Below are 25,575 nucleotides of genomic sequence, written 5' to 3'. Positions count from 1 at the left end.
ATCAGTTTTACTGCCTTCATGTTCCTGGGCATTTGTCTCGAAATGAGCAATAAAAATTTTTTTTGTTCGTTTTTTGGTTAAACAAGACTTCTCTTGCTCAGTGGGAAACATTGTATCTTGAAATGCTTCCTACCTCCCCGTTTCTGATAAATATGTTTGCTACAGTTTCAAGGCTAGTTTTTGTCACATTTATGAACCACTTGAGTTATATTGAATAATCCAGATTTACTATAGCTGGTTGTTAACAGTTAAGAACTTGGTGCTGATCAGAGGTAGAACAAGGGATTCATTATCCTTTTTTCAGGTAGTAATCACAAAGTAACATTGTTTAAATTGATGTAGAAAATAATGCTTATAAATTACAATTATTGCATTCTTCACTACCGTGCTGGGAGAAAACCAATATATGAGTTGCAATAAAATTAATTCTTTTACGTGTTTTAAGTATAAAAGTTCCCCCAAATAGTACACTGAAATATCTTTTATAGGCAAAGTATTAAGTCTTCTGCTTCTGGCAAGCCTTTTCTCTGTTTTATTTTATGTTGAAATGATCTGGAATGCAATCCTAGAATCTGTTTTCAGTTTCTCATAAAATTATCTTATGGTTTATTGAATTTTCTTCAAGATAAGTCTCCTTTTATCTAACTTCTAAGTATTTGCAGAATTTTAAGGGTTGGAACGTCAGATTTCTTGAAAGGAAGTGCCAGGTTTTCTTTACGTTCTTAAATACAATTTCTCTAAAACATTGCAGACTTTGAACCTTTCATTAAAAGTTTTGGCCTATTACAGTCTGCTGTGCTGTCTCTATGCAAACATTGTAGAACCTGTATGATTCTGATCTGTTTGAACAGTAATGTTATTGCTACAGCACTGTTTTTTAGTCTTTGTTCCCTTGCCTGTGCTGGTATAGACTATTTTATGACCGTTCACCATGGTTTGTGTGTTGACGCAGCTGTACTTTATTTAAGAAAAAATTTAATCTGTAAGTAATCTTGACAGTTGTGGTTCATGTAATATAGAAAACTTGCCAAGGGTAGCTACTCCTGTAATTAATGATCACGGATAAGCGTCACACGTATAACAATGTTTGTTATTACTGCTTTTTTATTACTTAGTGGCATCATGAGACAAGCTGGGGATGTTACGGGACATAGTCTTTGGTTGTTGGCACAGAGATTCCTGGGCAGGTTCCAGCAGTTGTTAAGTAGAAATCTGTTCAATTTTAAAGTCCTTTTTAGCCTAACTTCTAGCCAAAGATTCTTACAAGAAGCAAGTACATCCTTCAATGGTTATCTAAAATAAGCTGATTCTTTCTTCTGTTTCTATTTATATGATTCAGCAGTGTGTTTTACTATAGAGACCACTGGCCTATACTTTTTCTCTAAATGTATTCAGTCTTGTTGCTTACACTAATGTTTATGTCAAAATCTGTCATTGTACCTTTCAAGTAAAGGGTAACCAAAATGGGAAGATCCCCATGCCTAGGTAGTTTTCTTTGATGTTCTAGTCACAGTATTACTTAAACTTTTGAAAAATGTCTGTGTGCAAAAGCTTCTTTTTCTATGGGAGTAACCTTTATTTTAAAAGTTAAAATACTATACATGTAATTGGAATACATTTTCCACCTGCCTATAAGTTTACTTCCCCTATTTTCTTCTTGCTCTTCAAAAGACATTTCTTCTGGTAGTAATTAAGAAGGCTGCAGAAACATCTTGTAAAGAAATTATGAACAAAGCTTTCGGAGCTGTTCTACAGAGATGGAGCTCCCCAATCTAACATTTTTTTATGAAAACAGGAAAAAATTTGCAGGCAAAAAAATTTGAGGGGGCAAGAACAGGCATTTCATTTTTTTTCTTGCTTGTCTCTAAAAATGACTGTTTAATCTCTTCTGGTCTTTACATTTCATTCTGCACTTGCGTATTCCCAAATCTGAAAAAATTTAAACATAATTCCTAACGCATGTTTCCTTTTCTCCAATGGCAGTAAAACTTATCATTCCTTGGGTTGAGGTCCAGAAATTGGAAAGAACCTCCAATGTCTTCATGACTGATACTGTCCGCGTCACCACTCCAAACAAAGAACGTGATTTCTCCACGTTCCTCAATATTGCTGAGGCATTCAGGATAATGGAGCAACTGGCAGATGTAACGCTCCGAAGACTACTAGATAATGAGATCTTTGAATTGGATCCAGGCCTACAGGATCCTACTCAGATTACGAAGAGGTAAAAAGCTAAATTGTTCTTCTTTGTATGCACTGAGGTAAAATAATAGGATTCTTGGTTTGCTTTATTAGCAGGGTAAAATTCAAAGGCTTGCGCGCACATGCGCTCCCCCCCCCCGCCCCGTATCTTGCCTACAAGACACACACTGGCATTCTTTTGCTTATAATTTCAGCTATACATAGGTTCTTCTACTGCTGTCACTCCTGTAGAATCATTACTTTTGATCATATTCAATATGTGTAATTCCCTACTAGTATGATCACTGTAGCCAACTGAACAAGCAGCTATAGAAATCAAAACAAACAAAAACAAAAAACCCACACAGACTGTGGTAACAGATTTATATGCTGTTGTCAGTTCTAGCCAATGCCTTTCTGAAATGCATCTATGCATTCCTTTCCCACTGCAGAAATGCATTTGATTCTTAGGGAGAAATTGATAACTATTCTCTGACAGTAGCACAACACAGAACTTTGTTTTATTTGCTGTTATTTGAAAGGGGAAGTGAAACTATAGAGAGGAATTTTAGGTGGGCAGAGTGTAATAGCCAAAATTGGAATTTGCCTAGGGCATCAGTGTGAGTTGAAAATACTTTTTTTCCAACTAAATGCGAGTGGAGCCCTTATCCACTTCTAAATCATATTGTTTCCTGTTTTTTCCTTCCTGTCCTTCTGCCAGAGGTACAAAGAGAATTAGCCAGTTGTTACTTCCAGGGTATCGTTTCCCAAAAAACAGACAGATGTCCCATACCCATTTTATTGTTTCAGGGGTGTATTTTTTTTCTACTAGTAGTGGATATATGTCTCAGCTAAACAGTTCTGCAAGGTTTCATAAGAGATTTAAAAAACAAAATAAAATTTACTTTCCCTGTAGTTTTATACCCACATTAAGTGAAATCAGTGAAATCATTGAGACCAGGATTTCATCTGTGACCTCATCAAGAAATTCATTTTGAGATGTTTGTTAGATTGATACAGTAGTGATCAGCCACAAACTTTTTATAGGCTTGTTTTCAAAGCCAAGATTCCTTTAAACACAATGGCTATAATTGATTTTTAAAATGTGTGTGTAACTGCATGTGGCTAATATTGTGGGCTTTTGGCCTAAGAAATGTAGGACATATGTTTTGACTGAGTAATAGATTGCTTCCAAGCCTCCTTCTGTGCTTTTCATTCTTTACTGTTCCACCACCCTCCTGCTTTCAGACTAAAAAATTATATCCTCGAAGCAAGGAAAGTAAAGCTGGAGGAGGTGTGACAAAAAATTTTGGGGGGAGATATTTTCAGAAGCTACTGATTTTTAACTCATTGTTTTCTCTTCCCAAAAGAGTCTTTGAATAAAAGGTATTAACTGAAAGAAAAACTACAGTAAGTCCTAAAATTACAGTAACTGAGAGAAATATAACCTTAATGATATGCCATAATATGGAGGTTCTTGGGGAATGAACCTGAAAGTACCTGGTGGCACTTTTGAGAAGTAGTATGTATGTTAACAAGCAATAGAAATCACCCCACACATTTATTCAAATGTTTCTTTTTCTCCTCCCCTTCCTTCCAACTTAAAAAACGGAGGGACGAGAGGGGAGGGAATGAGGAGGAGGAGGGCATAAAAATGTATTTGCTAGTGGATTCCTGGGCAAGGTGTTCTCTCACCAAGCTGCTGTGCTGTAACTTGAGATGGCAGAAAGGAAAACCTGGAAGATGCTGAAACTGCATTTCCTCTGGGTAAATTGGGTAGTGTCTGGAGAAGTTGCAATTTCTGGTGCCCTTTGTCACACTTCAGTAACCATTTTGATGTAACATGATGAAGCAAGACTGTAGTCTGAATAGTAGATAAACTGGTTTCTAATGCTAATGTATTTGGGGGGGGTTGAACTTTTTTGTGTGTGAAGTTGTTGTGTGTTGCTTTTTTCTAAAGGCATTGTAATACTACAAGAACAACTATTTTTCACTTGACGTTTTTCCCTCTAATACATTATCTTTATTAATTCTCGTGCTTGGTTTGGGAGCAAATACTGCAATGTCATCTATCAAAATGAAAGCAGTAAGCCACACGTTGTTAAAATTATTCCAACTGAGTCAAATTAAGGAAGGTTCTGTAGACTGCTTTTGTTTGTTGGTGTTTCTTTTGCAAGAGGCTCATCTCAATATCTTTATTTAAAAAATGCATTTTTAGTATCATTATGGTCCATATATACTGCACTCTGAAAAATAGAAATCTTTGCCACTGTTTCTGAGGCTCTTGGTGGGGGTCATCCAGCTGAAGAGTGGAGAGAAAAGACTCATGAGTTGTCTTGTTTGACTCTGGCCATGACATAAAATGCAAGTTTCCATGCTCCTGAATGGAAGGATAGGACTTGGAACAGTGGATTACAAAGGGATTAACAACCATTTAATTGCCTTAAAAAACAAAGTGAGGCTGAGGTGTTTGATAATTACAAATGCTGTTCCTTGCAGAACTGTGTCAAGATAGCTTGACACAGTTGTGTGAGATACAGTCTCACAGGACCATGGGGTAACTATTCTCCTTTTCTAATAAGGCAGTAAGATCTCTGTTACAGGTTTCTTTTACTTTTTATTTCCATCTCTCTTGGGATACAAGAATGTCAACTGCATTCCTCAAATGTGTTAAGGAAATGGCCTGAGCTGAACACGTGGTTTAAAAGCTTCAGTGTCAATAAAGTCTCAAACGTGTGATGCATTTCTCTAAGGTCCAACCTGTTTGGAATCTTTTCTTCATGTACAACTGTGAATTGCCAGTAAGGATGGCTTTGCTTCCTGTAAAAGCAAAGAATGTTTTTAACACTGATCTAAGCTGAATAGAAACTATTTGAAATATCTTGTATCATAAATGTCACTTCAGTCCACACAGTTCCTTTTGAAAGAGAATCTGAGAATGCCACAGAACTTAAGCAATAAGGAGATATGACTAGAAAGGACCTCATTTTATTCCATCCCCTTGGCAAGAGGCAGAGTTTGAGTTATCTCTGTGTGTCATTATTGACAGATGTTTGCCTAACTTGTTTTTAAGGATTTCAGCAATGGAAATGTCAGAATCTGTACCAATACTTCACTCTTACCATTAAAAAGTCTTTCCTAAAGTCTAACTTAAATCTTTCTTGCTGCTTTTTAAGTCTGTTGCTGCTTTTCCTATCCAGTAGTATTAAACAGAACAGATTTTCTCTTTATTTACAGCAACCATTTGTATTTTTGGAGATTGATACATATCTCCTTTATCTCTTCTTCTTTAAACTGCACTGCCCTAGTTTGCACAGGTTTTTCTTACTGCTCCTGTTTTTACCCCTCTGATCCTTCTGGCTGCTCTTCTCTGAACAAGCTTCATTTATTCCGTACCTTTGCAGAAAGGTGGTAGCCGGATGCAGAGCTCAAGCTGCAGGCTCACCAGCGCTGGCCAGAACCGAAGCATCACAGCTGCGTGTGTGTTAGCTCCAGGACTGCATTGCTACGTCTTGGAAGCTGGGTGTTTCCTTGTACATCCCAGTACTGTGATCCTCTTTTTTGTAATAGCATGTTGTTGTTAACTCGCCTTCAGTTTGTGAACTGTTGTAACCCCTAGGTCTCTTTTGGAGAATCTCTGGAGTAGGTTTCCGTGTTGTATTTGTAGTTTACTATGTACATCTAAAAATGTTTCTACTGTTTTTTTTTCCACGTCATTCCTTCAGTTTACGAATATTGGACTGAATACTGATCCTGTTCTTTCGCTCATTAGCCTCTACCAGCTTCATGCGATGTACAAATTTAATAATGACAGTCTCTGTTCCATCATCCAGCTTGCTAATGAAAATACTGGATCCAGGGCAGACCCCCTTGGAGGTCCTTTCAATATAGCCTTCCATTTAACAGTGAGCCTTTGATGGCTACTTTTTGGGTACTGTCTTTCAACTAGCTTGGTACAACACTGTTTCATGTGATAAAATATCAAGACTTTTGTAAAGGCAGGCTAAAACATCTTTCTCCTCCAATTACAACTTCAGTGCCCCTGTTATATAAAAGAATTATGTTGGTTTTACGTTTGTCCCTGACACAAGTCCATGTTGGCAGTTATCTGATAACTTTTCCTAGTCTGGTTACAAAAAGCTTTCCATGCCACAGGGATTTAGCAGTTCTTCAGATAAACAAGGTGGATATCGCTGGATATATTGTTTTCGAAATCTCTAACTTTCTGGAGTCTGAATAGCAAGAGCAGCATCCTGTAGTAACAGGTCTCCAAAAGTGAGAGGTCAACTAGGGACTAATTTGTTTAGAGGTTTTTTTTTTTTTTCCCCCCTCCCATTTCTGTGGCTGCACATTATGTGGTCTAATTCCTTGCCTGAGAGTAGTCAGTGAGTGACTTGGCAAAACTAAGATCTTGCCAAGCTACTTCTGTTAGGTTTAAAGCGGAGAAAAAACATTTGACAGCGAGGACATAACATTAAGTTTCCTGATCCTGTTAGGCATTTTTAGTCTTGTGTCTTAATTCCTTTGATTTAAAACTCTTATAAGGTAACTTATGGGTCACGCACAAAGAGTTACCACAGTTCAGTCTTGCAATTAGCTCTCAAGTGCTGGAATCGGAGATAATCCAAGAATCCAGTAACATGCAGGTCAGGACCTGTATTGAAAACAGACCAGAGGAGAGAGCCTGCTGATTCTTCTGAAAAGTAGAAAATTACATATTTTAGGTTTTTATTCTTCTGGTGTATGCATATACGCATAATGAACATTAAACCTTAGCATATATTTTTATGTCAGCTTTCCTTGTTTTCTTAGGTAGCAGTTCAGTATGTTACATTTGCTTAGAAACCAAACTATTAGGAAAAACAAAGAGGAAAATTTCAAACAGGTTGGGCAGTAAGTGGAAAAGTTGCAGTTCTGTTTGGTGTTAGAGGCATTCTGAAACTCAAATGGAAGTTGTGGAAGCGGATAACCTGGACCACTTGCTGTATCTTTGCTGTATCACATTTAAACAATTGCCTGTCTTTTTTTTTTTCGGGTGTTTTTTTGGAGGAGTCATAGGATTTTTTTTTTTTTTTTTTTTTACAAGCTCTAATACTGTTTGTCTATATTTATGAAGAGAAACAATTGCTAGAAGCCCTAGAATTTGCCTACCTAACGGGAAATAGTACCAGTTTGTGCCACTTTCTAATAAAACTTTTACTTGAGCCTGCAACAACAAGTGCTGACAGTATTTCATTCTTGAGCTACCGTTTTTCTTTCCTGGATCCTGCCTTCCAGAAAGTTGACCCTTGTTTCAGCACTTTTCTTGAGGGCAGCAGTGAATAAGGTGTGGTCTCTGTGGTGGCCCTGTATGATCCTTTTAATGAGTCATTGCGGATAAGCAATTCTGGGATGTTAAGGTTGGCGCTTTTCCCAGGTATGTGATGTTGGGCGAGTGGGGCCAGTTGCTGTGCCACAAAGAAAATTGCTTTGTGGATTTACTTAGCTTCAAATATGGTAAAGTTTTTCTTCAGCTAAAAAAAACTGTAGCTAGGGAACTTCTTGTTTGAAAGACCCAGCATTTGAAGCTTGCAGCCCCAAGAGATACAGCAAAATCCAAAGCACTCAGAATTGGCATGTAGATTTTGGAGCATTTGAAACAGTTCTCTCTTAAATTACTGACAATCTCTATCTTAACAGAGATCCCATGCTTCTATATAATGCTTCTTTTAACATAAAGGCATAGAAATTGTAAGAACTGAATAGATTCTGGCAGGAACTTACCTTCTCAGCAGAGTAACAGGAGAAAACAGCTCTACATAGGACTAACTGTAGATGCTATCAGTAACATTCATCTGTGTTGTGCAGAAATGGAAAATATTTTTGTGCTGAGTTAACTAGGAGGCATATCCTGATCTAGCTTTGTCACAATAGCAGATCACTGCAGGCACTTATCAGAGTTTCTTTTGCTGTGGAAATTTAACTTGGGAGCAAACTCTTTGTCTTCTCTCACAAAGAGTGTTTCTCTTTGTTCTTTGAAAAACAGGAGCCTGTTTGTCTGTTTTCCTTGGATAATCTTATTAAGGATGATAATTACTTTAGAAGGAAACGACAGCAGAATTCTGGTCAAGTGTTTTCTGTCTTTTCTGTTATTCACACTAGATCCTCCCTTCTCGTTTCTCAGTTTGTTCTTGATTCTTTTTCTCCCTGTTTCACCTGGCTTTAGTTTTTTACAGATTGAACTGAAACTTTTTTTTAAAAAAAGGCAAAACCAAAAATTCCCCTTGACATACTTCCTGAAGTTGAGCCTTCATTTATGTAACTTTCTTACTTTTAAACAGCTGGGCTGGGGCAGGGAGAGAGTATAAGGAGAAGGGGAGGGTAGAGGAAGGAGTGGAGAGGGGATTTACAGCAACAAGGTACCACTCCCTCTATACTTCAGCCCATGCTTTAAATTCTTTCAGTGGAACAAAGTCAAGCTTTTTAAAAAACAAACAAACAAACAAACAAACAAAACAAAAGAAACCTCTTCCTCCCCTCTAAGGTGAATTGTGTTTGGAAAAATTTACTTGTAGTAAAGAAAATGATAGAATTTAAGCCCTAAAGTTTCTGGAACTGCTGTGGGTGGGATACCAACCATGGCGTGTGTATAGTGTAATTGCACAGCTCTATAAATTGTTGCAGAATTCTTCATTTAAAGGGGAGGGAAAAAAGACCCCTAACAACCCTGGCTTGTATAACCATCATTCAGAAATAAAATGTTTATTTATAGAAAACTTTTCTCTCATTTATGTGGATGGGTGAATGGAAGCAAGCCAAATCCAAACTGAATGTAGCTGATGCTGTTATTCCCTCTTGAGTATGTAAGTGGCCTGAAATTGCTTTGCATTTTGCAACTGTTTGATGGATCTGGGAGACTGATGCCTCTGAAAGTCAATGATGTAATGATGTAAATGTCGCCATCATTAACTGTTCTGTTACTGATCACTTTGGTAATGCTCATCAAGCAAATGTATTACTTTTGGATACAGAAATCCCTGGGGTGCAGGTTGCAGAATTCTGGTGATGTTACTGGGAACAGAAACAAGAAACTCAAAGATATTCTCTGTTGCTCAATTCTCAGAAAGGAAAAAAAAGTACATTCAGATGAAAGTTATCTCCTAGGCACTGAAACTTGTAACTCTTTTTGAGGCTGGAAGGCAGTACAGCAATCATTATAGAAAATGTATGGCTAAATGAAAAAATAAGGACTGATCTGAATTAATTTATGTTGTTCCCTCTCCTAGTTAGTAAAGTAATTGCTTTTGATCTGTTAAACAAGAAAGTTTTGATGGCTTGTTTTTTGTATTTGAAAGTTAATTTTGTATCGATCTGTTCATATAGATGGTAGTACAGTAATGAAGATTGTATACAGTGCTTTTATTCTATATTTCTTGCTCTTGGTGAGATCAAAAAGGTAAAAAAATCTTTGCACTTAATATCTTGGCTTTCAGGATCTTGTGATTCGTTCTTAATGCTTTCTCCTAAGGGATCTTGAAGCCAGAGCGCAGAATGAATTCTTTCGGGCTTTCTTCAGATTACCCAGGAAGGAGAAGCTACATCAAGTTGTAGACTGTTCTCTGTGGACACCATTTAGTCGCTGTCACACAGCGGGAAGGATGTATACTTCAGACAGTTATATCTGTTTTGCCAGCAAAGAAAATGGCTGCTGCAATGTTATCATCCCACTTAGAGAGGTAGAGTTGTTTGTTTCATTTCAAGTTCATATCTGTCTTTTTCTGTCATAAACATACACTGTCACTTGATTTATCTTCAAACTATCATTTGATGGAAAGGAGTAGGATGTTTGTGTGCACTGTGCCTACAGGATTGTTGTAAAGCTTGTTCTGGGACTTAATAGTATGCAAAAATTCCTAAAATGCATATGGGTGAGTCAACGTGGTTCTCAAAATGGAGTGTTGACAGATATTGCAGCATGATGGAGCATTGCAAAACCAGACTCTAATCACTCCAAGACTCAAATAGTGCTCCCAGCCTAGCTCCACAAAAACACCCGTTCAACTTGGTGTTGATGGAGACACTACTTGCACCCTTCTAGCAATGTAACAGTGTTACATCCTTCTCTGTTATGGGGATCTGGGTGTAGCTTTAAGGTGTTGATGCTCTCCCTCCATATAAAAACTCTAGCAAACCTGTGGATGCTCTACAAACCTGTGGGGCTGACAGAAAAGGGGATGTTCTGGAAGCATTGAAGAGCTGCCAAATTTCCATGAAATAAGAGAGCAGCTTAAATGGAGGGAGGACGCATGGGAAGATGGTGCGAGTAGAGGAGAAGAAGGAGGCTGTCAGCAAACACCTGCCTGATCTGCCGTGGATACAGGGCTGTTATGATCTCTTAATTAAAGCTTTCCTTTCATCCTCAACTAATAACAGAGTAACATTCAAATGGTATCTTAACTGTAGCAACGTATCTTCCACTGATACAGAAACAGAAAAGAAGAAGAATGTTATATACTTAATCAGAAACAACAAAACAACTTTTTTTCCCAATCTTTAAAAATGTGAAAGTAAATTTTCACCTGCACCACAGAATTTGATCAAGTTGATCCTTTTCTAAATTGCATGTTAATCATCGCTTTCTTTTCTTATCTTTCTCTCCCCTTATTCCACTCCCCAAAAGTGGGTGAAGAAGTCCTCTTTAAAAAATGTAACTGGGGTACTTCTTCGTGCCTGCTTTGAGCTTTTAAAGAGACCCTAAACCTTCATGTGGGAGGATGTGTCTGACCAAGGAAAGCCAATATGAATAGTCATGTTTAAAGCATGTGTGCAAATAAATGTCATTGTTGTACATTTTGGTACATGTAGAATATTTAAAGATGTTTCTATGTATGTGGTGAATCGTGTGTTTTCTGTAATGTTTCTGGAAAAGGTAATCACCATAGAAAAGATGGAAGACACAAGCCTTCTTCCTAATCCCATCATTGTTAGTATAAGGAGCAAGACTGCCTTTCAGTTCATTGAGCTGAAGAACCGGGATACTTTGGTGGAGAACCTGCTCCAGAGACTAAAAGAAGTGAACTCTAGCAACCCATCGCACTGTAACAACTTGCAAAATAAGAATCAGGTATTGAACTTCTGGGGGGTTTTTGAATTATAAATTCATTGTGTTTATCCATTCCTCCATTGTCCTGCATTCTTCAGGGGTTGATTTTTGGGCCAGTGCTGTTTGATGCCTTCGTTAATGACCTGCGTGATGGAATGGAGTGGACCCTCAGCCAGTTTATGGCTGACACCAAACTGGGGGGGGAGTGAATATGCTGGAGGACAGGGCTGCCCTTGACACAGACCTCACCAATCTGGAGGAAGCAGCTGATAGAAATCTTGTGAAGTTCAGCAAAAGCAAACGCAAAGTCTGGCACCTGGGGCAGAGCAACCCCTTGCAACAGGAAGGCTAGGGGCTGGCTGGCTGGAAAGCAGCTCTGTGGGAAAGGCCTGGAGGGTGGGCGTCACAGTGGACAGCAAGTTGAGCACGAGTCAGCGGCGTGCCCTTACAATGAAGAAGGCCAACAGCGTACTGGGCTGTACAGCAGGACTGTAACTAGCAGGTCAAGGGATGTTATTCCATTTTATTCTGCACCTGTGAGGCAGATCTGGAGTACTGTGTCCAATTTTGTCCCTACCCACCCTATACAAGAAAGTCATTGACAAATCGGATTAAGTCCAGTAGAGGGCCAAAAGATGGTCAGGGGCTGGAGCCTGTGCTTTATGAGAAGAGGCTGAAGGAGTGGGGCTTGGAGCCTGGAAGAGGAAGGTAAGGAGGGACCTAGGTGCTGTCTTCCACTGTCTAACAGGCAGTTAAAGAGAAGATTGAACCAGACTTTTCTTGGAGGTGCAAGCTAAAAGGTGAATGGCAGCGGTGATGAGGGAAATTCTGATTAGATGGAAGGAAGAAAATTTTCACACAGAAGGAGGGAAATGCTGGAACAGGATGCCTCAAGAGACTGTGGCATCCCCATCCTGGAAGATATTCCAAACTTGGCTGGACACAGCCGCCAGCAACCTGATCAGAGTTGCCCTCCTTTAAGTGAGGAATTGAAAAAGACGGTCCTCTCTGACCTAAATTAGTCTGAGATCCTATGTGTGTTTTTTTCCCCCAACTCTGAACCAGAATAGAGGATTGGTTGGTAGCTTGACATTAAGGGCACTTAAAATTTACTAGTAACTTCTTCTATTTTAAAGTAACAACTCTTTTTCTGATGTACAAATGAATGATAAGGTAATTCTGATAAAGTCTGGACTAAGGCCTTTCTCCTAAAAGGTATAAAACACTTTGATGCCTTCTTCATGCAGATCCAGAAACACTAAAGGTTTAATGTGGAGCTAGGCATCTATACATATGTAATCTTGCAGCATACAGACCAGTAACACATGAGCAGGTACTCACTGAACTGAAAAAACTGTAGCTGCTTATATTTCAGAGGTTTCCCTAGGACAGTCAACCATCTGTAGCGAGCAGAAAAGAGTATGTGCCTTGGCATCCTTGGTACCTGAATATGAACGGCCATTTTCAGGGCTAGATTCAAGCATTTCAGGGAATCAGCATTGCTGTCTCTTTTCCCTTACACTTTTAAAGACATTTGCTATGTTTTTTTGTTGACGTTGAGGAGTAAAGGATGTAGAAAATGTTACCTGTTTTTCTTTGTTTTTTTTTTTTCTTACGCCCGAGTTCAGCTTTTCCTCAAGTAGCTGTGGTCTTCTGTGTCCAATAAAGTAATCTTGAAAAATCATCCACTGTCTCAAGTTAATGCCGCCCTTCATCTTTCTTCCCTTCAGAGAGTAGTTTAAATTACATAGCTCTTTCCTCTCCTCAGCCAAAATAACAGTTAGTTGATGCTGTAATGGGCCAGTTTGGTCTATTCTAGTAAATTAAATGTTCCTGAGACAGTTCTTTAGTTCTGAGGATAGCTGGCATGGAATGGCCTGTGCCTGTTGTACTTAACACTCCTGCCATCCCAAACAGAGTGGCTATATGCAGGCCCTGGCCCTTGCTAATTCATGATCCATCTTGGAGAGCACTAACTAGCAAGAGCCAAAAGCTGGCAAGGACCATTCAAGCAATGTAACAGTGTAGACAACTTGGAAAGACCCAAGACTTGGCAGTCTGAAGAACTCCAGTCAGAATTATCCAGGAGGCAAGTCTTTCTGTCCTTCTTCCCTTTAGAAAGAAGAAAGTGAGAGAAAGTGTCGGGAGGGTCCTGACGACCTGCAGTGCTCACTGAATTTGGGCAGTGATGGCAGATGACCAAGAGAAGCACTGCTAATTCTTAATGAAGCCCCTAGCTCTAGTATGAAGTCTGAACAGCCTCAGCAAAAGCAAAACCAGGAAGTTAGGCCGCTATTTGTCCTGAACAATGGTCAAGGCATACTTCTTAACAGCTTCTCGGTTTTTACCCCCTTTGATTCTGTACTGCAGAACGCTCCTGTGTTTGGATCAACATGTGTGTTCTGGGACTGTGAGTCTGGGGATCTGGGAAGAGAGGCTCCACAAAGTGAGGACAAAAGTGAATGCGAAAAGGAGGGCAGTTACTTGCTCAACGCAGAAGCACTAAGATCAGACTTTCATCAGTCAGGAGTGGCAGGCCTTGACTTTGGAAAGGTATGTAAGATTTGGTGGACATTGCAGAAGCTTAAAAATAGCTGTGGTAACATTCAAACATACTTTTTTTTTAGTAGAATGAACTGTGTATTGGCTGGAGATGCTGAATATGGGGTAATTACTTCTCTGATTGGGTTTTTTTCCTTCTCTCTCCTCCCCTATTTCTTTCTGGTAAATATTTATAATTTCTGTCTGTGGTTAGTTCTGCTCTCCCCTATGTGGTGAACTGCATATGCAAAATGGAGAAAGTTTTATTCCGTAGAACAGACTTCCCACGTCCATTGGTGCTGGAAAAATCTTGCAGGATTTTTAATGTGTAAAATGTTTCAATTTACGAGGTCTCGCACTCACATGGTTAGTTCTTTTAAAAGATATCTTCTTGTTTCCAGTCTAGGGAGCAAATAAAAGAGAGTCTGTGGGATGACCACTTTGTAGAATACGGCAGAACTGTGTGTATGTTTCGCACAGAGAAGATCAGGAAGCTTGTTGCTATGGGGATCCCGGAATCCTTAAGAGGCAAACTCTGGCTGCTCTTTTCAGGTGAGACCTCCTAGAGCTGATGGCCTTAGCCGTCCTCTGATTCTGAACACAGCAAAACATTTGGGCAAGAAATCTCCCCAGGGGAATTAAGACGTCTCTTGGATGGAGTTTATGGTAGTAATCTGATTCCATGCTTACAGATGCTCAGCTGCTGAAATAATAAGTGCAAGTAAATACCTAAGTAGAGCTGTAAGAATTTTATCTCGGAATGTTATTACATGATGGGCAGAAAGCTTAAATAACGTCTGCTGCATCTGTGTAACATTTAAAATCATCCTTCTGTTTTCACAAAATAATGTTCTTCTTCAAAGAACAATTAGATTGAACATAAATATTGGCTTAACCGTTGTCAAATCAAATTATTGCAAAATAATGACGTCTTAAAGTCAGCAGTCCTGCTCCTGCTTCTCGTTGCACCTTGGCAGGAATAATAGAAACTAGAGATGGAAAAAACAACTCAGATCAGAGCTGGAACGTTCCTACAATATGATCTCAAGTTTAGTCCTTAATCCACTGTCTGACATGTTCAAACACTTGTAAAATGTATTCCTTCATGTAGAGTTTTTCCTCTTTGGATGGTATAAACAGCACTGATTACATTTCTCCCAGTAATACTTTCTCCTCAGTAAGCTTTCTGTTCAATGTTAATATTAAGGTGTTATGCATCCTGTTGTGTTGTGTAGGCCTTGATAATGTTTGTTTCATTTTCAAAGCAAGTATTCTGCTGGTATTTTATTTCATTTGGGGATTTACTGAATTCATAAATTTTGGGGAAAGCAATCTCATTGCTTACGTTCTTTTGACCAGTAATTCCCACAATACTAGGTTTTAAACTATCCCAATCCACTTACATCTCCTCTTGGTTTCTTACTGCTGCCTTCAGATGCTGTGACTGATCTTGCTTCACACCCTGGTTACTACATACATTTAGTGGAGGCCTCCATGGGCAAGTGTTGCATGGCAACAGAAGAGATCGAACGTGACCTGCATCGCTCACTGCCTGAGCACCCTGCCTTCCAGAACGAGACGGGGATAGCGGCGCTCAGAAGGGTTCTCACAGCATATGCACACAGGAACCCCAAAATTGGATACTGCCAGGTGCAAAGTCCTTCGTGGGATAATGCTGCTTTTTTTTGTTTTTTCTTTCTGCTTTCTCGGTTTTATCACTGATTTGAAGTATTTTTAATGGTGGTTTCGATAAGTGTCTTTTTAGCACCGAAACTGTGTAATTTTAAGTATTAAATGTGATTTACTCTGGAGAACAAGTATGTGGAGTGGTACTCTCTGACTTAACACATGTATTCCCTCAGCATTTTGGAAGTCCTTTTACATGTTAAAGTGGGGGGGGAAGTTTCTAATGCTTCTGTTTGTTTGAAAGTGAGTTTCTTGCACAGCGCTTGGAGAGCGGGAAAGTAAACTGGCCTGCGCAGATGAGATTCACATAAAGTGCTAGGGCAGAGGTTTAATGAACTGAAATTCTGCTCTTTTCCTTCAAAATTGATGACAGACTATGAAGTACTACACCCAGCTTGTCAGCTAAAATCATCTGTCAAGCTCTGAATTCTGATTAAAAAAGCAGAACAGTTCCAGTTCCTTTATTTTCTTTTGAAATACAAATCCAGGGAGCAAGGGGGAAACCAACCCCAAAACATTTTGTACTATAAGTTACCTACTTTGCATCTGGACACATCCAGTACTGTGCTGTTCTCGGTTGTTTCCTATTGCTCTTATGAAAAGCAGTATATGTAAACTTGAAAAACTTGTTATGCCTTTATGTCTCACCTGGGTTGCAGTTATGTGTTCACTATTACCTTTCTCTTGCTGGTTTTTTTTAGTTGTTTACATCATGTTAGGGTACTTTCCTTTCTTTAAAAATTGCTACAATTTAGCTTTTTTCAGTAGGATTTTCTGTCACTAATCACATTTTCTTCTTTGTCCTTGTAAGTCTATGAATATTTTGACCTCTGTGTTACTGTTGTATGCCAAAGAGGAAGAAGCCTTTTGGCTGCTGGTTGCTGTGTGTGAGCGAATGCTGCCGGATTACTTCAACCACCGAGTGATAGGTGAGCTCACATCTCTCCCACTCTGCTTGCTAAACACCCCACTGGGAAGGGGCAACTGAATGGCATTGGGATGAAGTGCTTGGGGTTCTTCAGAGGTCTGTAATCCAAGGGTGAAGTGGTCTGTGTATTAGTGTGTAGAGATAGCTGTGGTGTTTGCTCAGCCATGTTGTTTCCAGGTAGTGTTGCTTTTGTTTTGAAGTATTTGAAGTGCAAGAACTGTATACGTGCCCAACTCTTATAGTTTGTCATTTTTTTCCTGTTGGTCAGGAGGAGGTGGTGCTTTTGCCAGTTGCATTAAACCTTAATCTTAGATAAAAATAGGACAAGAGCTTGCTCATCTTTGTTGGTTAGAAGTGTTCAGTATTGGAGACTCCAGCTGTTAAGACAGCGTTAGGAAGGATCTGCTCTGGTAGCTGTTTCTGATCTGTCTACATTGTCTGGTTGGTGGTGTAATAGAGGCCTGCATCTAAAACGGCAGTTTGTAGAAAGAACTGATACAAAACCCTGTTAGACCTCTGAGTGTGCGATATAGCATTGAGAAATCATCCCAGTCCCTCTGCAGTTTGTGCTTTGCACTGCATCTATTACGTCTTCAGTTCTTTGCAATGCAACTATTTTTAAGATTGTCTGAAAATATACTTGGCAATTGTGCATGCAGGAACTGTGTGTCTAATGCACAGAAAGAGAGGGGCTGAACTGTTTGACACAGTAGCTGTAGGTGTGCATACCAGAAGAAGTATTTGTTCTTTACAGTGACTTTACTTCCTCTGTTGTAGAAGTGTTTGATAGCTTTTCTTGCTTTAATGCTAATCTTAATCTTTAGTTACAGTGTCTGCCATGACATCACCACCGTAGCAAAGGGAGGGATCTGGGTTACTTGTGAGGAGATGGGAATAGGAAGAAGCCCCTGGCAGCAGAGGTTCAGACAACTAGAAGTGATGTGGGTCAGTCCTGGACTGCCTGGGAGCAGGAGAGAGAAAGCTGGGAAGATTTCCAGTATTTTGCTTGGAGGATGGCATTGTAATACTTCCTCACGCTGTGCTGCTGCACAGGTGTTGTCTTGCCACTGAACTGGGAGGCAGCACAAGTTAAAGCAGATTTGCTCCAGAGTCAGCTGGATGCTTCAGAAGTTTTGTCATGTTTTGAATGTCATCAGTGTTTTCAACTAGTGGATTAGGCATTGTAAATATCTGACTTGTTTGGAGACAAGAACCAAAGTTCTGACATGACTTTAAACTACCATCTTCATGGTTTACCCTCACATTTGCCTGTTTCCTTCCTTGATTTTAAAAGTCCCAGCCTTTATCCATCCTTGTGTATTTCTAGAGATCATCAGCCTAGGGCTTGTTTTGACTTACTGATAACTTTGCTGCTTGCTGGGTTATTGCCCATCAGTAGCTTTCTTATTGCCCATAAGTAGCATTCTTTGCACCAACATAAACCTTAGTGGTCCCATGTGACCTGCCGTTATAGCTGCCCTGAATTCTACTTAAGTTTGGGATTGTATCAGGCCTATTACTCACCACAGCTACAGCCTACATTGTTGGAGTGCCGATAGATAGTCTTAGTTATACTGTCTGCCTGTTTTCTCATCCTCTGTATCCAAAAGAAGAGGTGAGTACTCTCGCAGCATGGTTGCTTGATTGAGCAGTTATTTCTGCAGCTTTGATACATCCTAAGATTTAGTATGACCAAATCAGTTTTACTGATCTTTTGCACCCTACCTCCTCTGGTTCCTGTTGCTTGAGTTCATGATCTTGGCTTCTTATTTGATTTGGCCTTCCTTTTTGACTTGTAACCAGCTCTTGTCTAAATTTGGTATTGTTTATTCCTGCTTATACACTTCCAAGACCCAACTTTTCCTCTTTATCCACACTGACAAAACTGTTGTCCAGATTTTGATCTCTGCATAGCTGCAGTAATCCCTGCCTTGGTACCTGTCCCTATGCTTTTTCCTTTGTAGCGTGAGTCAGTAATCTGTACAGTCAAGATGGTTACTGAATTAATGACCTTGTTTTTTTCAGGCCTTCTTAGCTCCATCTTCTCTTGGTCTTTTTATGACATTCAGTATCAGGGTTTTTTTTATTTTTGCTTTCAGTACTTTGGCAATCCAGCCCTATTCTACCTACCCAACCCTTTTACTTTTATCCTAAGATTAGCTCTTCCAGTCATGCCAGCTATGACCATTCTGTCTTTCAACAAGCCTTTTCATCATTTCACTGCTTACAAATGGGAAAAACCTGCAGGCAGGGTTGGTAAGTTGACCTTTTATCTCCTACTTCAGGAATTACCTCAGGCTTTGCCTCTTCTGCAGTGCATAGAGGAAATTACAACCAGATAGCTGTCAGATAGAAACAAGTTGTACTTTTCAGTCCTTTACTGATGAGAGTGATGCATAGCCTATTCTCATGTTACTGTGATTTTTCCATCCTGTCCATAGATCTGCAGGCCGTCTTATCCCATTTTGTCTGCTAGATTGTTATCATCTTACTATTGTAATTCTTAAAATAGTGAAGATGTCGCTTCAGTGCTCTGATTTCCATTTTCAGTCTTGAAGAAGTCATTTCGTTTGTGTCTTGGGTTCTTGTTTATTAAATGGATGTCCTGGCATTTTCCTATCTCACCGTGGTTTCTTGATATTAGAGATTGAATTGCTCAGAAATCGTGGTTACTGAATGACTAAAGAGAGGGAGGGCATAAAAGTAACTTTGAATAGACCCGCTTGACTTTTGTCTGTGGTGTCAACTTTTAATTATAATGTGATCTTCAGCAAAAGATCTGGGCAGCATTTCACATTTCTTCTAACCTTCTGCTTTTGCCGCTCTCTCCCATGCTGCCTCTTCACCTGGAATGATTTTTCTATACCTCTGCCAATCTGTCTCTGTATCCTTCAAATACCCCTAAAAACCTTCTCTATTTTTTTTCTTTTTTCACGTGCATTAACTGTGGCTATTAAATTGTTTGTATTAAGCCTGCTTTAAAACAAAAGACAAAAAAAAATTGAAATACCCCCCCCAAATGCATTCTGTTGAGTAACCCTATTGCTTTTTCTTCTCTATTTTCTTTACCCTTCTTATTTATGATCATCTGACATGAGAAGGCTTTTTCTTCAGAGCAAGCACCATGTCTGATGTGTTTCTCAAAAACTCTTTGCATGTCTCTGGGCATTTAGTTTTGACTTGTGATGTTGTAATGCTTGTTCAGCCACTAGTGGAAGCTTTTTGTGGCTTATTGTGAGAAGTTCTAAGATGGAGCAATATATATATTTATATATATATTTTTTTATGATCTGGATGCAAAACCACAAGATGCTGTCTCTCTGCCAAGAAGTATCCAAGTTGTATCCTGCCTTTAGGCAACAGTAGTTCTGAGCAATAGGGATATATGTATCGGCCCTTTCGTAGCAATCAGACTTGTCTCCTAATATTAGCAGAATATGGACAATGAGAAAGAACATCTACGTGAGGTAATTTCAAAAGAAAGACATAAAATAATTGAAACGCTAACTGCTTTTTGTAGTCAGGAAACATTTTTAGCTAGTAATATCTTCAGTCAAAACTCCTGGCAGATGTGATTTGTAGACACAAGCCACTTCAACTTTATGAAATTATATTGATTCTACAATAGCTGCTGACAAAACAGGATCTAGTAGCTAAAACAGAAGGAACTGGGCTCAGATGTGCTCCTTTTGGAAAGACTGGCTGGGACAGTCAGGAAAACTTATATCTGGGACTAGCAGAAAACTTCTGTTCTTAAAAAAACAAAACCAAAACCCTATATATACACATACATACAAATATATATGTATAATATTTTTCCTCCTGCTTGGTGTATGTACCCATCTTTGATATAGTCTTGTATTTTCTTACCGAGAGAATGAAAGCTGTACTGCTCACTTTCTTGGGTACATATGCTGGAGGAGAGGAATGTGTACTCCTTTATTTTCATTGCATAGGTCCCAAGCTGAACAGTAAAACGCTGCAAAATTGTTTTTGCTAGCACTTAATTATTATGTGCCCTTTTAGCCAAAACCAACAGCTGCTGCTATTACTATTTTATAGCACCCTGAAGGCACTTAGCAGAAATCGACCTGGTCTTTTTGCAGGAAGATGCATAGTAACGAGTGCAGACATTAGGGCTGGGGCTGAGATCACAGCAAGAAGATAACGGGGTTTTTCATTGTAGGTGTGTGCATATCTTGTCAGTTTAAATGTCACAAAAGTCTTGCAGCTGATAGCTGACAGTGATCATTAGCTTTAAAGAACAATTTTTCTTGCTTCAGTCCTGGCTAATGCTGTTTCTTTGACTTGCAGGTGCTCAGGTAGACCAGTCGGTATTTGAAGAGCTTATAAAAGAGCAACTTCCAGAGCTGGCGGAGCATATGAAGGATCTGACTCCCTTAGCTTCCATTTCTCTTTCGTGGTTCCTTACCCTTTTCCTCAGTATCATGCCTTTAGAAAGTGCCGTGAATGTGGTAGACTGCTTTTTCTATGATGGGATCAAAGCCATTTTTCAGTTAGGCTTGGCTATCCTTGAAGCCAATGCAGTGGATCTGTGTAACAGCAAGGATGATGGACAGGCGCTGATGATTCTGAGCAGGTATTGTCATGCATCTGATTTCCAGTGTTACTTCCATTACAAAGCCTTCTGCTTTAAAACAAAGGCATTTGGATGCCGTTGTCATAACAACGGCGTTCTGTACACACAGGCAGTACCCTTGTGTTAACTTGCTGCTGCGGCTTTCTCGGCTTTCTCGGTGTCTGCCTTAAACAATAGGCTTTGTAAATTTGACGAATAGTTGTCCTGTGAAATTTCCTGGCAGTGCCGAGACATGCATTGGCTGCGTCAATGTGCAATATTTACTGCTGCTCTTAGTGTCTTCCCTAGAGTGACGAGCTTCCTGCTCCAGACTTCAAGGAGACAGAAGTTTTCTTCTTCCTTGGGCAAAATTTAGTCATTTGGCTGGCTTGCAGTTCCTGGGATGACTAATAATTAAGGCATTTTTGACAAGCCTCGCAGCCTAAAAAAACAGTTTATTTCTGCTAAGGCTGAGCCATAACGCTTATTTGCTTTTTTATATTATGCCTTGAGAAGAGCGTACTGCGAAGTATTCTATACTGCTTGTATTTGTTCCCTTTAGGTTTTTAGAGCATGTTAAAAATGAAGAAAGCCCTCTGCCACCTATTGGTAATCACCATGCATTTTTCAGTGATGATCAGGAAGCCACTCCAGTGACTGAAATAGCTAACCTAATTCATGATTCCTATGAGGTAAAATACAGTTTGTTGCCTATTGGTCAGATAAATTATAATTTTAAAAGGTTAAATTCATCATGGATATTTTGATAGTTGATGCACATCATTAAGGAATCCTTGAATATGTGCTCAAATGCACAGTGCTAGGTGTAGTATAAATACCTACATTGTTAGATGAATAAAAGACTGAATATACTTTAACCCATGTTTTTTTTAAGGACTTGCAAAATTTTCAAAGTTGCATTTCCAGTCTAATAAAATTCTGTTCTTCCATCCTAGAAATTTGGAGACCACTCTGTGGAACAGATAGAACACATGCGCTACAAACACAGAATCCGTGTTCTGCAAAGCCATGAAGATACAACCAAGCAAAATGTGGTGAGTAGGATATTGTTTAGATTGTAGTAGTCTGACACCCCAATCACTGCAAGTTAGCTTCTTTTTTTTTTAAGGCACCATATCATGAGAAAAGGAAGACTTGTTGCTGACTCTGGAAAAAACGTTTTCTCAGATGCTGATGTTTTTGTTTTTCTCTGGCAGCTAAGTGCATTATTTTCCAGGGCTGTTAAAACATTAAGAACAGCCTGCTGGATCAGCCTGAAGAACAGTCTAACCTAGTGTCCTGTCTCTGACAGTGGCCCTAGGCAGATGCCCAGGGCACAACGTAAGAAGAGAGCAAGCATGATGTGAGGCTTCCCCAGCTTCTTGTGACCTGTAGCTTAGGGACTTCCTGTTTTTGTTTCTAATAGCCCTTGAGGGATTTCTCTTCCATGGGTTTGTCCAACCAGGGAATCTAAGGGAGGGGGAGAAGTTACAAGGACCTTCAGTACTCCAGTTCTCAGCTGTACAACATCAGCACCATCACTGGGAGAGCTCAATGGGCCTGCTTGTGTCAATGATGACAGTAGAAGGGGTTGTCACTGACATGGTTTTTTTCTTTCTTTTTAAGCTCCGAGTCGTCATCCCAGATATTTCTATTCTTCCTGAAGATTTAGAGGAATTGTATGACTTGTTCAAGGTCTGTCTACTTGAAAAGTTGAGGATGAAGCTATTTGAGGCTTCTGGGTGTAATTTCCAGCCTTTGCTTAGCAGAGCTGAATCGGACATTGTGTGTGGAATTGCTGTGAGGGTTCATCTGCCTGTGTGGTATTATTTAGAGGAGATCTTAAACTGGACCTTGTCATTTTGTCCTTTATGTGGTTGTCCAGTTATTAAAGAGCAGTATTAATGTACTGGTCATTCAAATGAGAATTACTTCAGTGTTGCCTTTCTAACTTGCTGCTTGGAAATGTTCTGTGGGAAATTGGGTTCTGGTCATTTTCACAAAACTTAGTAACATGGTGCTCTGCTCACTGAGAGCTCTGCAGTACTTTAAGTCCTGCTTTCTTAATACTTTTAAAGACAGACTCTCAGTTCTCCAGGGGGCAGAACTTGTGCCCTTCCTATTTGTTCATTTTCTAAAAACTGTATTTTACAACTAAAAGTAGTTTCTATTCCAGTTCCTTTACATCAGGATGCTGATTGACAAAACTGGGTGGGATAACTGGAGAATTTTTTCACGGATTCTTATAAAACAATCACCTGTAGACAGACACATCTGAACTTGTGCAAATATACTTGATTTAGAGCTCCAGTCATGTAATTATCACCTGTAAAGGACAAATACTGTAATTACCTAACTGATTTTTTTTTTGCCCTAAATACTGGGCAACTGAGAAAGTTATTGTAGTATGTTCTTAATGCTGTATAACTTTGTGGAGAAGAGCAGTTTTATCCTCCCTCCATCAGTTGTCATAAGAGGGTGCTGCTGATGGCCTGCTCTTCAGTGCTTCCCTCCTGTTCTGTGTTGCTGTGTTTTTGATCTTTGACTCGCTCGTTCTCCTTCTCTTTTCTCATTTGGTTTCTTCATGGTTCTTTTTTCCTTAGCCCTTTCCTTCCCCGGGACAATTCATTTTGTTAGGACTCTGTTTTATATCAACTGGTCCCTAAAGCAAGACAAATAGGAACAGTATCCAAATAAAGAGGTCAGAGAGAATAAATAAACAAGTGGAGTGTGTATGACATCCTAAATTTTCTCTAATCCCTTGTGCTGTTTGATGGTTAGAGGCATCCTGGGCCAGATGTGGCTAATAGAGTTTCAGTAGCCTGCAGTGAATTTGAAAATCATGAGGGAGCTTGGCTGCTCTAATTAAAGACTCATACTTTCCTTTTTCCTCATAGGAATGGTCTTTGTATCATCATAACACCACACACACGCAAAGAATTTTGATCGTTTCCTTGATGTGAATGCTTTTTTTCTGCCAGTCGCACTCTCTTTGATAGCGCACATTGTAATTCTTCTCTACTGCCTTTGATTTCTCCTAGAGAGAGCATTTAATAAGGTGTTACTGGGAAATGACGAGTCCAGTTGTTGAGCGACACGACCCTAGCAGACCTTACGCTGAGCAGTACAGAATAGATTCCCAGCAGTTCACTAACCTTTACAAACTTCTCTCGCCGTGGACTTGTGGGGAACACACTGACATTCTCGCTGAAAGGATGTTCCGACTCCTGGATGAAAACATGGACCAGCTCATTGAATTCAAGGGGCTTGCTAGCTGCTTAGGTATCACCCTCTCTCTGCGACACCCAGCTGTCACACCGGGTGGAAGGTGGACAGATGGGGGTGGCATTTAGGTGGGACATGGATTTTAAAATGTGATATGACTGAGAGAAGAGGATATAAACGGATGTTTTTCTTGGACATATAATTAACATAACTAGTGATATTTACTGACTTTCACTGTTTCAATCATCTGAAGTACATTAGAATTAAAAGCAACCTAATGACATGATTGAAGATTTTATTAAAATATTTTATTTGTCATAGTAGTAATTTTGCCGAAAATATTTTAGCATAATTAAACTTACATTTGGGTCTGTATGGAAGGCTGTTAAGTCCTCTCTTCTACCTGCTTGTTGCATTCAGCCCTTGTAACCTCAGCATACGTGTTTTTAACTGCTTCTTGAAGACTTTAGTCGTAATCTCATAAAGCAGACTGTTGCTTGACCCATATGTCAACAATTAGCAGAACAGAAACATATGACCAGCAGGGACTGAGAGCCGTGATAGAGTTGTTCTCCAGGCCTTCAGCTGTTCTAATGAGATGAGACTACCCATTAAAAAACCTTGCTGAAGATAAAAGTGACACATAACTATTGCCTGACCTTAAGTTGAAAAAAAATGAATCAGTACTCAAAGGTTCAGTAAAATCCAGGGCTGAAGAGAAGAAATACTAAGAATATGTCCCCAAAGGAAAGGAGTTCTGTGTCTCCTCTCTCACATTCTTGTTAATCTGTGGCAACAAACAGCCTTTGCTAGATTCCCTGACATCCTTTTTGGTATTTTTAAAAGATGATTAAATTCCATAGGGTTAGGTACTCCCAGTCTATTTTACAAGAACAAAGAACAAAACAGATGGTTGTCACCTGCTGTTCCTCATTGACTGGGCACAACTTAAATATCTCCATGTAATATACTGGCCATGTGTTTGCATGTATTGTCCGTGCAAACAATTATCTTTTGTGCACAGAGATGACCGATTTATTTTAAACTATAGAAGTAAATGCTCTCGTCCACTTCCTTCTTGTTTTTTTCTTTCTCTCTTGCAGATGTTATGTATAATGGAGAAATGAATGAAAAGATAAAGCTATTATATAAGCTGCATATCCCACCTGGTAAGAAATTTGAAAGAAAAAGAGGACTTAACTTTCCTCACAACTTCTGGCTTAAAACTTTTGGGAAAGGCTGCTTAATGAAGAACCTTATCTTGCTTCCTTTAGCTGGGAGCACATAGGATTTGCATGTGTAATTACATTCACTGGAATTTAAAAATCACTCCAGTCAGAACTTTTGGGGGGG

At 39.4% G+C, this 25,575-nt stretch overlaps 1 protein-coding gene across 3 annotated transcripts in view; it reads left to right on the top strand.

Moving 5' to 3' along the window:
- The window catches only part of TBC1D8 (TBC1 domain family member 8), a 50,883-nt gene that overhangs the window by 22,182 nt on the left and 3,126 nt on the right, over positions 1 to 25,575 (top strand). For all 3 annotated transcript variants that reach the window (XM_064502520.1, XM_064502509.1, XM_064502527.1), the window contains exons 5-17: positions 1,984 to 2,224; positions 9,689 to 9,896; positions 11,090 to 11,284; positions 13,634 to 13,816; positions 14,206 to 14,356; positions 15,240 to 15,454; positions 16,302 to 16,419; positions 20,733 to 21,018; positions 21,560 to 21,689; positions 21,954 to 22,052; positions 22,624 to 22,692; positions 24,039 to 24,279; positions 25,326 to 25,391. In XM_064502520.1, the coding sequence (XP_064358590.1) occupies positions 1,984 to 2,224; positions 9,689 to 9,896; positions 11,090 to 11,284; positions 13,634 to 13,816; positions 14,206 to 14,356; positions 15,240 to 15,454; positions 16,302 to 16,419; positions 20,733 to 21,018; positions 21,560 to 21,689; positions 21,954 to 22,052; positions 22,624 to 22,692; positions 24,039 to 24,279; positions 25,326 to 25,391 (2,202 nt within the window). The remainder of the gene's footprint in view (positions 1 to 1,983; positions 2,225 to 9,688; positions 9,897 to 11,089; positions 11,285 to 13,633; positions 13,817 to 14,205; positions 14,357 to 15,239; positions 15,455 to 16,301; positions 16,420 to 20,732; positions 21,019 to 21,559; positions 21,690 to 21,953; positions 22,053 to 22,623; positions 22,693 to 24,038; positions 24,280 to 25,325; positions 25,392 to 25,575) is intronic.

Source organism: Dromaius novaehollandiae, chromosome 1, assembly GCF_036370855.1.
Source record: "Dromaius novaehollandiae isolate bDroNov1 chromosome 1, bDroNov1.hap1, whole genome shotgun sequence".
Lineage (NCBI taxonomy): Eukaryota > Metazoa > Chordata > Aves > Casuariiformes > Dromaiidae > Dromaius > Dromaius novaehollandiae.
The sequence above is the reverse complement of the archived record's forward strand: the minus strand, read 5'-3'. Positions and strand labels throughout refer to the sequence as shown.